Source organism: Colias croceus, chromosome Z (genome assembly GCF_905220415.1).
Source record: "Colias croceus chromosome Z, ilColCroc2.1".
Lineage (NCBI taxonomy): Eukaryota > Metazoa > Arthropoda > Insecta > Lepidoptera > Pieridae > Colias > Colias croceus.
In genome coordinates, this window is record NC_059568.1 from 4814971 (window position 1) to 4832400 (window position 17430).

General features: G+C 32.5%; 1 protein-coding gene across 1 annotated transcript in view; it reads right to left on the reverse strand.

Annotated features, from left to right (window-relative positions):
• Positions 1–17430, reverse strand: part of LOC123705280 (glutamate receptor 1-like) — a 152510-nt gene that overhangs the window by 15069 nt on the left and 120011 nt on the right. The window contains exons 6-8 of the mRNA XM_045654000.1: positions 4705–4958; positions 4082–4216; positions 1329–1532 (exon numbers count right to left, since the gene is read on the reverse strand). Coding sequence (XP_045509956.1) covers positions 1329–1532; positions 4082–4216; positions 4705–4958 — 593 coding nt within the window. The remainder of the gene's footprint in view (positions 1–1328; positions 1533–4081; positions 4217–4704; positions 4959–17430) is intronic.

Below are 17430 nucleotides of genomic sequence, written 5' to 3' on the forward strand. Positions count from 1 at the left end.
TTATGTAAATAACAAAATTAGGACCTTTAAACTTTTAAAAACTTTAAATTATTATTATAAAAAAGACAATGAAAATTAAATTATGACCTTTAAACATTTAAAATTTTTCTTTAGTTAACATAATATTAAAAAGGCAATATTATATTTATCGATATTAACTAATTTTGCTGGATTAGGCCTTTGTAATATCTACATATTTTATTTATTTATATAGCCTATATTTATTATATTTTATGTAGAATTATACATTATTGTTTAGCTCTGGTTAATAAAGAGAAGTTGACTAAAGACGGAACCTTCTCAAGTTGCGTTTGCAACTAATTATATTCATTTAATTAAAATGAATAAGTTTTGACCTAAATGACTGAAAGCACGATACTGTTAAGTATTTTATAGTTCAAACTTACATATAAAACTAACGGGTTATACTCAAAAAGGCCTACTTTTCACTGAAAAATTGTGTTTAGGTTGCATATAGGTAATTCATATTATTATTATTCAAAAATGTAAACCTTCCGCTTTTTACATTTTTAATTTGTTTATTTATTTATTTGGATGTATTATAATATGATATATCATTGAATTATGTATATGATTCAGGAGATGTTTAGTTAATGTATTTTCTTCAGACGTAAAAGATTTTTATATGAATAAAATGTATAATTTATACGAAAAAGAGACAACGTTTAGCAGTCTTATAATATCAAAAATATACAGGGCAAGATCTTGACAAGAACCCTAATTATACTACATAGTACATACTCTAATTATCTATGAGAGAGAGTGTTATCTATGAGAGCAAATATCTATTAACAATAGATACCCAAACGCAACAATAGTTTCGTATATTATCGATTTTATAGGGAAATGGGACATAAATGAGATTGCCGTTATTATGATGAAGGTTTATGGATTTTCGCCACCCAAATTGTGCTATAAGCGGTAGATAAACAATTATGCTGACACTGCTCTGGATTTCGGGAGCTAGAACACAGTTTTAATACTTTAAAACCTCATAAAATATAATAAAGCACTCAACCTATTTTATATACATACAAATTATAACGAACTTTTCAGATAGTCATTATAATTTGGCTGTGAATTTTTTGATTTTACCCTGTATATTTGTTATTTTAGTTTTCATAATCTACATGTATATTCGACGGATTCCTAGATAAATATTGCTAAATAGAGCATTAAAAACAAACACTTAAAAAAATGACACACACAAACATCTGAACTTATCAACACAACAATTCTTGTAAAATCATCAAAATTTTAAAAGAAGTGTTGCTTCGCTTATCAAAAGATTGTTCAAAACACCTTACCTTCCGTATCATCTTAGCCAGTCTCTCTCCATACTCGAAGGGTGTGATGCCTTTCTCTTCTATATTGCAGTCAGAAACCTTGGTGCTGTTTGGTGGAACGCTTCTGCGAGCTGCAGCACGGAGGAACTCGGGTTTCTTACGGAGGAGGCGCAGTATCGCCTCGATGACCAGGTTGACAGAGTCAAACATCATCGCGGCTTGAGCCTGTTTAAGTGAATAGATAGTGATTACCATATATTAAATAAAAATCGGTTAATTTGGTAATATTCCTAAAGTTTAAATCGCTTATTTTGGCAATAGAGTAACAGATAGTAAGTCGTCTACCCAGGGCCCTATGCGCTGTTTTTCAGAATTCTTCCATCATGAAAAAGTTTACAAGTATCATCTAACAAGAACACATTGAGGGTTCCTTGTACAATATAACATTACTATCAAATTGTAAAGCTAATCATTGATATGTATTACTGTATAAAAATGATTTTATCACAATATTATTAACTTCTACCTCCGATTGTTTTCAATGAAATTAAAGCCTATTGACTAGCCATGTTTTGAATTTGGATTAACTTCATATTATAACCCACTAATTTATTGTGTAACGAGACTTACTAGAGCTTGATAAGCAAACTGATTACCAATATACATCATTACTTCATATTCACAAAGATTTATTTTGATCCTATCAAGAAAAAAGTAATGACACCAATCTAAGTTCTTTTCCCCCATTCAATTCATAATATAGACCACAATTAACATTACGCTAAGGATAGAACAATGAATTCATTGCTTGCTTTAATACTAATGCAATTTGAAACTTGGAGTATCTTTGTTCTAAAAGCTTGGCATTATTTGGCATCGTCCTAGCGATTTTCCTTTAGAATGAATGCGGTGTTTAATAATCCAAAGTGTGATATTGGCAGATGAAAATAACGTTACTTTTCGAATGTATTCTCTGAATAAAACAATTTAGTAAACGGCTAATGTGATTAAAATCTTCAAATATTATACTTAATCGTATTAAAAACAATTTTCAACTAGGTATAATATATTTTCTTTCTGATTGTAGGAAGACTACACGAAGTTTTTATTATCATTTTAATAAATGTTTGGCAGGTTGTACGTACAGAAAACCTAGTTAAGATGCTTTGAAAAAATGCAGAATCATAGATGTTGTAAAAGTAGGTAACTACAGATTTGAACAACCATATAAAGGAATTTCATATTATAATAATATACTAATAGAGGAAACGTTTTTGTGACAGTCATCTCAAATAGGGATTTACGGACTCATATAATTACGATAGATATCTTCGATATGCGATTATGTAGTAGTTTATTCGATTTGGTACGTAACAAATATAAATGTACATATAAGTCTAAAATGCTGACATTTTGTTTGCCAAAATGTATAACTAATGAAATTTAATTCTATCAATAACGATCAATGAATTCACATGCCTAGACATTTCATTAATTAGATTATTCAAGCAACTATAACAATTGTTGTAGTTTAATTAAACTAATACAGACTTTGTGAATATTTTAACAGAAATTGTTTTCTACTACAACTTCCAAAGTAATATAGAGTTAAGACGTTTTGAAACACGACCAACTAACGTACTTTGAATGCATAATTAGAATTTAATGATTATTTTGGTGAACTCGAATTAATAATAATTGATATTGGTATCACGTAAATATGTAACTGCAAACAATGTTAATTGCTATGTCTCCTAATTTATGTAAACAATTGTTTCAGCTTTAGAAATGCAGTGACCAATTTATGTAGATGTTTCTGGAAGTTAGATCGTAGTTTAATTATTGTATTTGGATTGAGATGTAAATTGCGGTTGTTTATTTTGGGTTATTTGTTTGAAGCTAGATAATGACTGGAATTTACACGTGGGAATGTTGGGTAGTATTAACGTTAATAATGTAGTTGGTGAAATCATGCTGATATACTGGTTTAGGATGACAATACGAATATATTTATTTTAAGAAAAATGTTTTTAAAAGTATACTTTTTCCCTTAATAATAACAAGATTGTTTATCCAATAATCTGAACTTTTGTATATTTTTTTATTTTTTTAGACCTGTTTTAGACGACCATTATTATAATAGATTATGTTTTACTATAAATAAAGTCTGGTAGCAGTAGCACAGAATCGCACATTGATCAACTGATTGAACAAAGCCCGAACAGCCGATAAAAGTGGTATAAATCTTACAGAATAACCATTAGCACTCTTCAATCTTCGTACTTAGCGAGCGCGAGTCCGCACTTAGTCAAGTAAAATCGATGGGTATTGTTTAAGTGTATCATTTTAATAAGAAATCCTAGGTTTTACCGTATTTTCAGGTATTGTGTAGGTAATATAGATCTGTAGTTTAGTCCGAACTTAAAATAATGACCTAAAGTAAAAAGGTGGCTATAGAGGGCTAGGCCTCGTTGTAATTACTATTATGATAAAATACGAAACGAAACTGCTAAGTAATTTACTAGAATAATACATTATCATGATGATGATGATGATATGCTATACAATTTGCATTTTATATTTATGTTATATTTTCTTGCGTTTGATTTTACGCGAGTATATAAAATAAGAAAATTACATTTAGAAACTGTGTGACTGAGTCTCTGTGTACGCTCGCTGTAAAGTGTTTGAAACGTCGGTAAAAATAATAAATCGCGTTTAAATCGGGCAAAAAATCTAATTTATAAATATTTATATTATAAAGGTAAACTCACCGACATGTGCGATCCCATCTTCCAGCTATCCAGGAAATCCCTAACTTTCTTACTCGAGTAGTCCAACACGCGGAAACCTGTTATATTGAGCGTGCCGAATTCGTGCACAGCTTCGCTCCACAGGTCATCCATTACCTAATAAAACATACCTTTATCAATTAATCTATATTATAAAAATGAATCACTGGATGTGTTGCTAAGCATAAAACTTGAGACTGGTTCGACCAATTCGGCTAATTTTTAACGGTTTTGTTACGGCATAAGAAAAGTGCATACGGAGAGAAAATGTGAAAAAGGGGCAACAGGGCAGAACAATTTTTGCTGGAGCAGCTACAACAACATGAGCACTCCTTTACTAAAGCTTAATTCTTTGTTGAAGAATCCAAATATTTAATCTTGAGTATAATAAGGGAAGAAGAATAATGTTGCCAGTCAATTTTCATGTATTTAATTGAAATTATTATAACTGCTCTTACCAATGACAAAGCCATATTTTTTTCGGATGTGGCAATTTTCATTTTTAATATCTTAATAAATATTTTATTTTCCAGAATTTTTGTACTTTTATACCATTGCACTTATTTTTGACAATTTATTCGAAAAATATTAAGTCTAATACTTACGAAACCACTAAGCAAGTAATGGTAGGTGCGCCGCCCCAGCTTCAGACTACGAGCGTGATTTATAACGGTTTCCTTGGCAACGTCCGTGGAAGAATCTAGAACCACGTATTTGTTGCTCCAGCGGTCCACTTCTTCAACTTTGGAGAGAAACTCGATGACGTCATCGGATTTCGCGACGCGCTTCACTTGGGTGATACGGAAGGGACTGTTGCCGGGACCCATGCTTTCGTACATGCTCTGGAGGCGTAGGAGACCTAAAAACAAATTCAATGTTGTAGCGGAAATGCAGCTGTGCGGAAGTAACGTAGTTTGAGGCCATAAAGGCTAGACTATTAAGCTAGAATAGTCACGTGATATTTTATTAAGCATTTTCTTTTTTTTCCTTCAAATAGATAAACGAAATTAACTTACTATTAACTATAGGTACTTATTAATGCAACTATTCATAACTTTAGGTATAGGTTTATACTATATTGGTTCTAAGACATAATATTATGTTACTACAATATTAACAGGATATGCGAAAATTTCTAAGTACAATAAGCCAAAATAAAACCCAACAAAAAAGTGAGGGCAAATGACGAAATCTCTTACGTCACACAGTATTTCAGCGGATTATCGTGCAATAATGTACAAAACTTCTAAGTATTAGGCTGTGGACATGGTCATAAGGACCCGAAAAAGAAAAACTTTTACAACTACCTACTAAGAAATTTAACCTTTGTGCTTGTAATTAGCTGATGTAATAATTATGAAGGTGTAATAGAAATGGTAATGAAGAGTAGAAAGAGAAGTTTTCTTTCTATATTTAATGCATCTTCTATTTATTATTAGTAAAATATAATAAAGACAATAATATGTAATAAACACAATTTTATTATAGACTAGCTTTCCGCCCGCGGCTTCGCCCGCTTTGTGCTTTAAACTATCCTATCTCTCAAGTTGGATCGAACTGCACATGGTGTGCGAATTTTATTATAATCGGTTAAGTGGTTTAGGAGTCCATTGAGGACAAACATTGTGACACGAGATTTATATATATTAAGATTTAGACGTACGTACACTTTGTATGCATATAGGCTAGGGTAATTGCGCCAGTTCGCGTCCACTTAGTGCAGTTGGAAAGTTTGAAGGAGAAAATAAAAATGTTCCAGAACAAATTTCAACGCAAAATTTATGTGACGTGTTCATTACATAGTCTATTTTAAGATTTACTTTCGATTGTGTTGGAAATATTATGTGGTTTTTATTTATCTAGACAAATAGCAGAATTAGGCGTTTTACCCAGTTCGCGTCCAAAAATTCCAATTTGCGTCCACCTGTGGACCAGTTCGCGTCCACCAGCTTAGAAAAGGAATTAAGAATGTATTGGGTAATATTTTATCAGATAAATGCAAATAATAATTAGATTTTAATGAATTATTTATTTACGAATATAGCTATATAATAAAAACCGGCCAAATGCGAGTGGGACTTGCACATCGAGGCTTCCGTATTAACCTGTTTTTTTTCGTATGTTTTAACTGTAAATGATTATTTTTTTCAATGTTTCCCTTATTTGTGCTATAAGACGTTGCTTCGTACCAATTTTCAGCATCAATTCAATCTGCTGATTTCAGTTGCAATTCAGCGAAAATTTGCAGCATAAACGGCTGTATCTTTTGCTTATAAGTTTGATTTTTTCACTGCTTCAAGGGACTGTAGATTTGAGTATTCAGCTTTATACCTCCACGCGTTACTGAGAAAAAGGGACTTGACAGAAAGAAAGACCGGCAGACGGACATACAGACGGACGGATATCGAATTGATGATCAAGTCTCATTCACAGAATACCCCTTATAAAATGAAAAAATAGCATCAAAATTTGCTAATTTGAATGAAAATTTAAATTATCAACTTGTGGTCTTAGTCAAAAATTTACAATCTATTTTAAATTACATATTTTAACAAACAATTCATTGCTACGTAATGAAAAACAATGTGGACGCAATATGTTCTATTGTTATGCACTATAGGTATAGTTTGCGCCCACCGTGGACGCAAAATGGAAGTTGTACAAATTCGGTGTAGTAATTCGCGTCCACCTTATTTTAGCTATTAATTGTAAAAGAAATAAGCTGATTTATAATCCATACTATTCCATGTTTTGTTAGCAAAGTAAAGAAACAGTCACATATTCAAAAATTCACATTTAACAATAAGATACTTACCGTCAAATGCGACGCTGCGCACTATTTTTTTTTCAAAATCCCGCGCGTTTTAGCTCTCTCGTTTAATAGCCAAAATTAAATATTTTTTTTTAATAGGATAGGCGGTCCGCAGGCATATTTTGAATATGTGTGCATGTCTCTTATACATTGAGGTATTATCTGAAATTTTTCTTATTACAATTTTACTTAAAGTATACTTATTTTCGTGAATTTTCTAAAAGATGTCCGCAAAATGGACGCGAATAGGCAGGTGGACGCGAACAGGCGCAATGACCCTATATAGACATTTTGGTTATCAAAAATTTCTATTATCAATATCTATGGACATGCATACTTAAAAAAAAAACTCTTTCTCTAGTTTGTGAACGCATCCTTATAAGCGACTGAACTTGCTAACTTGTCATAAGGATTATTGGTTATATGAATGTGGGTATTCCATTTTGTTTTTGTTCTCCATTAAATAATCTTAAATCTTAATCGTCGAGTATATTCTGGTAAATTAAAAAGCTCAAGGTGTTTTCAAATGTTTTGATAACACCATTTATATGTTAAAGTTTATATTTATAGAAAGATAATTTAAAAATTTAAAAGAAGGAAGTTATTTATACTCAGGAAAAATTCCCTGCCCTAGATTCTGATCCTTGACTCAAGATTACATTCGATTGGACAGCCGTGAAGCTCGCGATGTTATTTTTTTTATTCTAAGTAAGCGAAAATGCAATATTTAAGAGTTGTTAACAAAAAATATTATCCCATTATAATTCCCGTTTGGTTACATAAGATGGGTATGGTTACATAAGAGATCAAACCCCAAAACCAATACTAGAATACTGAGAAGATAATTGAAGAAAAGAACTAATGATATTTAAAATTTCACTAGGACTTAAGCCCAGTGACCTATATCTAAATAGACTGCACATCTTAACTGATACACAAAGAAGCATTAGAGGAGATCATTTACAGATAAAGATCGTTCTAATCAGTCCTCTATTAGATCAGTGTGGCCGTCGCATATAACATGGACTAAATTTATGCATCAGGAGAAATTGGTATATTGTTGAATATATGGTCGAAGATATCGTTTATTTAGCGAAATAAAATGACTTTTTTACGAAAACTTTACTTCCTTAAATATGTCCAATTGAAAACTGTATTGAATAAACGCATTTGTTTGAACCTATCTCCAGTTTTAGGAACCATGAAAAAATAACCACATCGGGTATTTATATTGGATTTTGCTCACAAAGCTTGTCATGACTATTGCAGTATTGCTTGACAGAACAGAAATTGGATCATGCAGAATATTTTTGGCCTTCAAAATTGACTTTTGGTACAAATTCGCAAGTATTGCATAGCGAACAAAAGTGTTAAACAAATTAAAATTATTTGTATGTTAAACCATCATGTTTACTTACTTTGTTTTTTTTTACTGAATAAAAAAATTTGTCCGTAATTACATGTACATTAAATTAACTTAAGGAACATTTTATATGGTAGGTATTTATATATGTGAAAAATAACCTTAGAAATGACTAACGGTCAATTAACTAAAGAATGTTAATTATGTCATTAATATCTACTCGAAGGAAGGAAAATAGCTGTTAAAACGTAAACAGCATCAGTCGTGTTGAATAAAAAATGAAAAGAGATCTAATTAAACGACGCGTTGTTAATATCGCCCGTTAAATTTATCAATTTAACGTTGTGGTTATCAGTCAATTGTTATGAATTATTGTTTCGAAATTATTTAAGCACCGGATTACTACGCCATTCTGCATGAAAATTGAATATTAATTTCCATACGTAATTATAAAAGTTTTTATGTCCCCTTGTGGTCTTGACACTTTAATATTTGATCTTTCAGATTTAATTATTATCAGTAAGAGTAGAAGTAATTTCGTTCAAACGGTTCGTGGTTTATTTAAAACTATAAAGTATGGTAAGCAACGGGCACAACGTCAGGTAAATAATTAACATTGACTCGTGTTTGACATAGCTACTCAAACCCGGACTAAGTTGTTTACGGATCCTCGTCACAATATGATAAACAATCTAAGACAACTGTAGTTGAAATTAAGAATGTATTCTCTTAGTAATTTGTGTAATTGTACCTACACCTTATAAATCAACACTTAGGGCCGATTTTTCAATCCTTGGATAAAACTTACCCGTCCAATCGATAATATTAAAATGTCACCTGTAAACTGTCAAATACTGGCAATTAGAATACATTTCATAAATGGTAGCTTAATACGTTATTCGACGAATAAGTTTTAACCAACGATTGAAAAATCAGCCCAGCCCAATTCAGAAAATGCAAAAGGCAAAGATTTTGAACAGTAGAACTGAAAGCCTTTTAATATTCTGAAACCATATATTTTAAAATAGTAATATTATTTATAATATTATTGTTAATACGTAAGTTTTCATCAATCTAAACGGTACTAGAAACTAAAGACATACGTAGCTATAAATCGAGTACCACTGGTGGTTCACATCAAAAAATGTCACATGTAAATGTCGATCGGACCATTCATCATCGCGGACTCATTATGCGTTTTCCAAGTGGCTTTTGTCATAATTTCGGCAATATCCGCGATGAGATTGAAGCGGAGACGCCGAGATGAGGGTTGACGTGGGGTAATGAAGGTGTAATCGTTAGATTTGTGACATCTTGCCGGTCGACAATGGCCTCTAATTCGAAATCGATTTCTTTGTTTACTATTAAGGAACCGAGTTTACGTAGTACATATGTCTTAAGATGTTTACACGCTGCTCAGAAGTATAATTATGAATTTATAAAAATAAGTGTTAAAAAATCCGATGTCATTTTTTTTTTATAAATGTAGATGTTGCAAAATTCATTGATGCACTGCAAAAATTAAACGTACTCAGGTAGTGATAATATGTAAATCAAGTGATTAAAAACACGATGTGATTTTTCGAATAACAAATGCAGACATTACAAAATTAATTGACGCAATTGCAAGGAAAATTAAAAATATATTTATCGTGACAATGCCTTAACAAGTTTATACAGCGACAGCTGACAGTGATATCCAAAGGTGTTAAATTCGATTATGGCGCCGCGCCGCTCGACCGGTGATATTTAATGGTGTCATGCGGTCTTTTCATGCATTATGTTAAAATTATCGCTAACAATACAAATAGCTGTCGATTTTATTGCGAAATAATAATTTATTTAACGAAGGACAATGTGTTGTTAACATTTTTGTTAAGATAGACTGTAGTAGGTACTACAGTCTATAGATATGTAGTTGTACTAGGTACTACATGAACCAAATTTGCAGTACCTATGAGAAATTATAAATCTTAATTGATCTGATAAAAATAGTTAGCAACAATTAACGTTTTAAGGAAATAATTGTAGTTGGTATTTAATTAGATTTTTGCTATTAGCCTTTAGTGAATTGTGTGGACATAGTTTCGACCAATGCTAATAAGACACATGATTATAACATTTCTTTCAAAAACACGTGCAAGAACTTAACATTTACAATACAATATAAGCGGGTACAAAAACCACTCTTTTCAAATATCTATATTGTAGCAGCATAAGCCGCAGTCTGACTTTCATAAGATGCACCTTTAAGCCCGTGACAATAAAAAGAAAGCGGAGGCTTGCTCGTCCGACTGGAATTGTGGAAATGAGTTTGTTATTAGAAATCAATTAGCTTTTATGAATGCAGGAATCTAGCATTATGATGGTTTACTGTGGAAATAAGGAACCGTTGCTACAAATTCATATAAAATTGGTTTGTATTTCATACGAATCTGGAGGAGTTCTATATGTACTACTAGCTTACCGCTCGCGGCTTCGCCCGCTCTGTCGAAAACGGAATAAATTATATACTAAAACATTCCTCTTGAATAGGGACAGAGGAAGCGACTTTGTTTTATAGTATGAGGTGATATGACCATTGTCCAATCCTTATGTCATTGGAGTGTAAACTTAACGCTTATAATATTTAAAGAATACATAAAATTCATTTATCGGTTTGACTAACTCTTACAAAAAGTACGATTTATTTTTTAGTCCTATAGTTTTATTTTTTTGTTCCATTTGGATCGATCTATGATTTATACAGCGATGAATAATTATAGATAGATTTTTTCTATCAATTTCTATCGCCGCTTTAACGAATAGGCAGGATAACTGCCCTATGCTTTTACTATCAGCTGAATTCGATTCGAAAATAAAAATACGAAATCACAACAACCCACTACCTATAGATTAATCCTGGGAAAGTTCTGGGATGTTTGTAATTCGGACTCGCAGGACTCTGCTAACACTAACTTTATCTCTTTACATCTGCCAAATTCGAATCGAACTTTTCTTTATCTTTTCCAGTCCAGTTGAGTAAAAACTCTAAGATTCCGCTCTTGAAAATCACGACAAACTTTTAGATTCAAGTCGCTCCAATGTTTGACTTGTTGATTTTTTGCAAATCTCCGCTCAAGGTAATAACGGACAACAATACCACCTCATTCATTCTTCTACAACTCAGTCGATTGAATATTTTTATTTGCTTAGTCGCATTACAGAACAATTTCCCCGCGGATTGGTCAATCGATTTGATTCATTTTAGTAGGTAGCATCAAAGGATCAATATTTTGGTGGTTTCATTACATTATTTGACGCTCTCCCAGAGATCTATGATACCTGAGACTCCTCAAATAAAATTGGCAATAACCGAGGAATAACCGCATGGATTGAAATGTGAAGTTGTAATAACTTGTATTGATTCTATATTGAGAGGAAATTCACTATCACATGGTATCAACTTGGCAATGCATCGGGAAGCCGACATCGTAATGAAAATGTTATGTGCGGCTCTATTTGCTTTTATATGGCTTTATTACGAAAATACATTTCCTATTGGCATTAAGAAATAGAAATATAATGGATCTTACGTATTGATGCTTTACAATGGACGTTACTATCCGTAATGGAACTTGGTTGTATTGAAAACTGAATTGTTGATAATGATATTGATTTCAATTAGAATTATTAGTTTTATCTGTATAAATATAAGTTTTGTATTTATGTTTTGTAAATCATTTCATGTATTATTTTGGTATTTGTGAATATATAGAGCTACGTACAATTATACCAAGAGCTATTATTTTATACCAGTAGTGATAACAACAATTAAGATTAGTGAGATTTGTTTTTTATTTTAAATTTGCCTTTGGCTAGGTTGTGGTCTATTCAGTCGAGTCTAGTCTAGTTTTTTTTGTATTGTACAAAATTTCAGTGGCGGCGTGAATATGTAGAAAAAATGAACAGCAAAAAGTTATAGAAATTTGGAATAAAAATGCCGATCAAAAGGCCCGTTATTCAAATGAATCATAGTGAGTATGAATTGGTATATCAAGTTGATTTATGTAAAAATGCTGTTTGATTTAAACACTGTTAGATCGTATACCACACGAACAATTCATTTAAACCACAATGAAAATTCTGACGGCTTTCATATTGCAATACACATTTTTCGGAACTCGATTTCACTGATAAATTCAATCTGGTTTGGCCAAAAGAATAAAAATCAATATCAATGCTTAGTATCTATTGTTGATTTTTAACCGACTTCAAAAAAAAGGAGGAGGTGATCAATTCGGCCGGTATGTTTTTTTTTTTTTTTTTATGTATGTACACCGATTACTCCGAGGTTTCTGAACTGATTTACGTGATTCTTTTTTTGTTCGACGCGGGATGGTGTCGAATTGGTCCCATAAAAATTTTATTTGGATAGGCCCAGTAGTTTTTATTTTATGAGCATTTTTGTCTGTATTTGTAAATGTTGCAAGTGCATGTTTGAAGTCGGTTGTTTTTAACGCAGTTATCACTTGTATATCTTATGACGTATTAAAATAGTTTGCGTTGGACCTCGCGCAGTGTTCACCATATTTAAAAATTTCTGTAGAATTTATCGAAACCGTTAGTTACTGCAACAAAGAAAAACTTATTTATTAACACTCTACCTTTCGTGTTGGTGTAAAAATATAATCACAATGCATTTTCACCACTAGTTATCGTCAAATTTGTGTTGCGTAATTGAATAAATATCGAATAGTTCACACTCCACGCATTTTATCCCGGCTATAGTTCAAAATTAAATTTGAAAACCGAAAATGTCGTTTATGAAAATTTCGTCGATACGAAATCCAGATGTTGCCTGGCGAATTAACTTTATCGCTGAAGTAATAAAAATATCTCTGTGTTACATTGTATTAATGAAAATATTTTGTATTACAATGATATCGGCACTGATTGGAAATTTCGAATAAGTAATAATTATTTCGCTCGGTACAACTCGATTAAAGTTGAGGGGTAATTTATGGAAATTGTATCTTATTGCAAATGTGGTTTATAGTTTATGGTTTGCATACACGAGTAGATAGTTCGGTCGTACACAAAGTTTGTTTAATACAAAATATAATACGGGGCTCGCAAAAGTTAACTGCCGTAGTAATACAAAGGATCTCGACTTCTTAAATTCGTCGATTTGCTCGCAGACTATTGGTCCATTGAAGGCACAATGTGAAGCAATCATGTCGTTGGAATCACGTCCGGACAGCGACATCTCCGGAATTCCGTTGGCCCTCCTCCGAGTTGAGATAATTTTCTTTACAAAAAGTACCAGCTTTGTATTGGTCTAATGCTTGAACACGTGCAATACTTGTAGTACATACGTGGCATAGACATGACTACGACATTCCACTAATCAAGGGTAGGGGAAACTGTGCAGTTTTAATGACGCAGTGCTGAGGTACCGACAGCAATGTAGATAGATACGACTTGTCTACCTTAATCATGCCACGTTTGCAAAAATAATTCTAAGGTATGTATGAGAATATATGGATAATTATTACAGAATGTACCTACCTATACGCGCGTAAAGACAAAAGCTTCAGGAGATAATACTTTCTACATATTTTCATCACTTGATGGAGAACCCAAGTTGTAAACGTACCATTACCTTTCTATCGGAATATATAAGAATATTAATTGTTTAAAATTCAAATTCAAATTCAAATGCATAGCCTTCACTATTTGAAATATAATGAACAGTCGTTTCTTCTATGTTCTTTCTGTACATCTAGCATACGAAGACACTCAGTGGCATAAGGCTTTTAACATTTAATAATGTCACATTCATAATGCTTCCCCTCGGTGGCTAGTCCATATAGGGACACCATAGCTTTGCAGATGCAGGAAATGGTAGGACTCCTATAATCTCATTGATAGCATAAAGTACCGGATATTCTTTATAGAGTTTAATGTAGTTTTAATGACAGCATTTTTCTTTATTAAAAGCTTTTACCAAGAGAATATACTCCATGTCATTCAATGGAAACGAGGTATTAAGTTTTATTTTAATCCGTAATTATACACGTAAATGTTGTCACCAGCTACAACGTTAATACGTGCTAAAAAGACGGCTCAAAATAAAAAGCGTCCAATTGTTGAAAATAAGCCCGCTGAAATAACGATGAAGTTTGAAATGATTTCTCACTTTTCATGTCGGATTACCTTCGTTTCCCTCAACATTAAATCGAAACAGAGAAGCAATGAACACGCAGCGAATTCAAAGAGTCATCCCCTAATCTATATAGAAGACAGTGATCGCCGATCAGAATTTTTCAATTACAATTTTGCTTCCTTGCTGAATTTTTTTCGCAATTTGAAAGGGAATTTTGTTTACTGCTTTAAGCGTAGGGCGCTTCTTAAAACAATATCCATTTAAACTTTCTGGCGAGAAGCGTCGAGGAATAAGACTCAACGATTATAAGTATAGATTGAAAAATAAAGATACAAATAATGTTTTACCTATATAAATATCTAATAATGAAGCTATTTTTGAGAGTAGGTATGAGTTGGTAATAATAGCACTTAAAAAAGTCTTTGAGTATTATACTTGTCAACTTGTTTTTATAATTACCTAGTGGTCCGCTCCGGCTTCGCCCGTGGTACATATTCACGTTTTCTCTACATAAGAACCATCCTCGTACTTCAAGGAATATAATAAAAAAAGAATTATCGAAATCGGTTCAGCCGTTCTCGAGTTATGCGCTTACCAACACATTTTGTGATTCATTTTTATATTATAGACTAGCTTCCGCCCGCGACTTCGTCCGCGCGGAAAAACTAAGAAAAATTAAGATTTATTTTTTTTCTACGTATTTTTCCGGTATAAAAAGTATCCTATTTTATGCCCAGGATAATAAGGTATAATTATACCAAGTTTCATTGAAATCGAACCGTTAGTTTTCACGTGATGCCTTCACATACAGACAGACAGACAGACAGACAGACAGACAGACAGACAAAAATTTTTTTAATCACATATTTGGGTTTGGTATCGATCCAGTAACACCCCCTGGTATTTATTTTGTCAATATTTTCAATGTACAGAATTGACCCTTCTACAGATTTATTATATGTATAGATAAAGAATATTATAGATAAAGAAAAACTAATATGCATAATGCGAAAACTGTTATACTACGGCCACACTACCGTGATATGCCAATAATTATTGCCACAACTTTAACAACACCTAGGTGTAACCACGACTTATGGCCATAATTCTACAATGCCAATCAATATGACAAATGGCGGTAGGCAATAGCTCTGGCGGCGGTATTCTTTCGCACATCAAAGAAGATTACCGCCGTAATTATTGCGTATGCGGCCACACTACCGTTTGTCCAGTGTGCAATATGAGCTCACCGGCGACGCACGTATCGACCGAAATGGAGTGGTCAAATGAAAAAGCGCTCGATGGCGCAAATTTTGGGAATTCTTGGAATTCTTCTCTTTGGGATCTTGGGGATACCCAACAGAAGAACTATAAACATCGCAGTGTACACAATGATGCGTGGCGTCGGATCAAACAAAATTTATCATTTCCAAGTACAATATGATGATTTGAAAAAGAAAAAATCCTTTTTAAAAAGAAAGAATCCTTGATGAATTATTACAGAAACCATATTATATATTAATTATTAACTAATATTTTTTTTGCTGCGGTAAATGCCAATAATTACCGACATATCTAGGTAAACTGTAGTGTAACCACACCAGTTCATGCAGTAATTTAGACGGTAATTTAATGCCATAATTATTGCGGTAACAGCCCGGTAGACGGTAAGGTAGTGTGGCCGTAGCATTAATGCCGATCGACGTATAAAACAGTCATAGGAAAATACGAGAACCATTTACTTCTAGAAATTACTGAAACAATAAATGCACCATTAGACGCTAATTGAAGCGTATAAAAATATATGGAAATTTATGGACGAATACGTTCTCTGTAATTAGAATAATTTCATAACAATATAAAAGGGGTAATGAGTTATATAATTCATTGCATTTCAATATAATACAAGCATTGCATGAAATGCAATTTACATAACAGAATATTGTTTTCAAATCCATACTAATATTATAAATGCGAAAGTAACTCTGTCTGTCTGTCTGTTACTCAATCACGCCTAAACTACTGAAACAATTTTCATGAAATTTAGTATGGAGATATTTTGATACCCGAGAAAGGACATAGGCTACTTTGTATCCCGGGAAAATGACGCAATCCCGGAAATCCCACGGGAACGGGAACTATGCGGGTTTTTCTTTGACTGCGCTGGCGAAGCCGCGGGCGGAAACCTAGTATTATATAAAGTTCATGGATGAGAGCGAAATTAATTGTTTTGAAGTGAAACTTCGTGCGTTTAGAGTAAAATTTCAAGGTCGCGTCATGCTTATGCCGTCACGTCATGGAGAGGCGACAATTTTGGTATCTTTGAATCTTACTGATGAAACAGGCTCTTTTTTTTCTTAAAAATTTCCATATTTAACTCATATTTCAATGATTTTACGACTGAAAGATGAAATACAGTTAAGACGCGTTACAATAACCATTTATAAGCTTTAAAACAATAATATATGATATAGCGATACAAAATTCACCAGAAATAACTACATTGTTGATTATTTGGTGACATTTTGTGAGCACTTCCACTAATCCTCTAATCCGATCACGTAAAATCTTTGTTATTAGCAAAGCCAGTAGGTATAACGTAGACAACTACATTTGCTAGACGACTATATTTTATATTATTTGCTTTATTATTAAATAAATAATATGATACATTTTGTGATATAATGTGTTTAATAAAAAAAATATATATCTCTATAATATAAAAAATGAATCCCAAAATGTGTTGGTAAGCGTATAACTTTAGAACAGCTGAACCGATTTCTTTAATCCTTTTTTTATTATATTCCTTGAAGTATGATGATGGATCTTATGTAGAGAAAACGTGAATATGTACCACGGGCGAAGCCGGGGCGGACCGCTAATGATGAATAATTAAATGTTCTATAGACTATAACAAAAGTATTAATTATACAAATAAAGTTACAATATGGTGAATAAAGCTCAATCATTAAATTCATAAGGTTCGGTACCATATTTACGTAATTCAT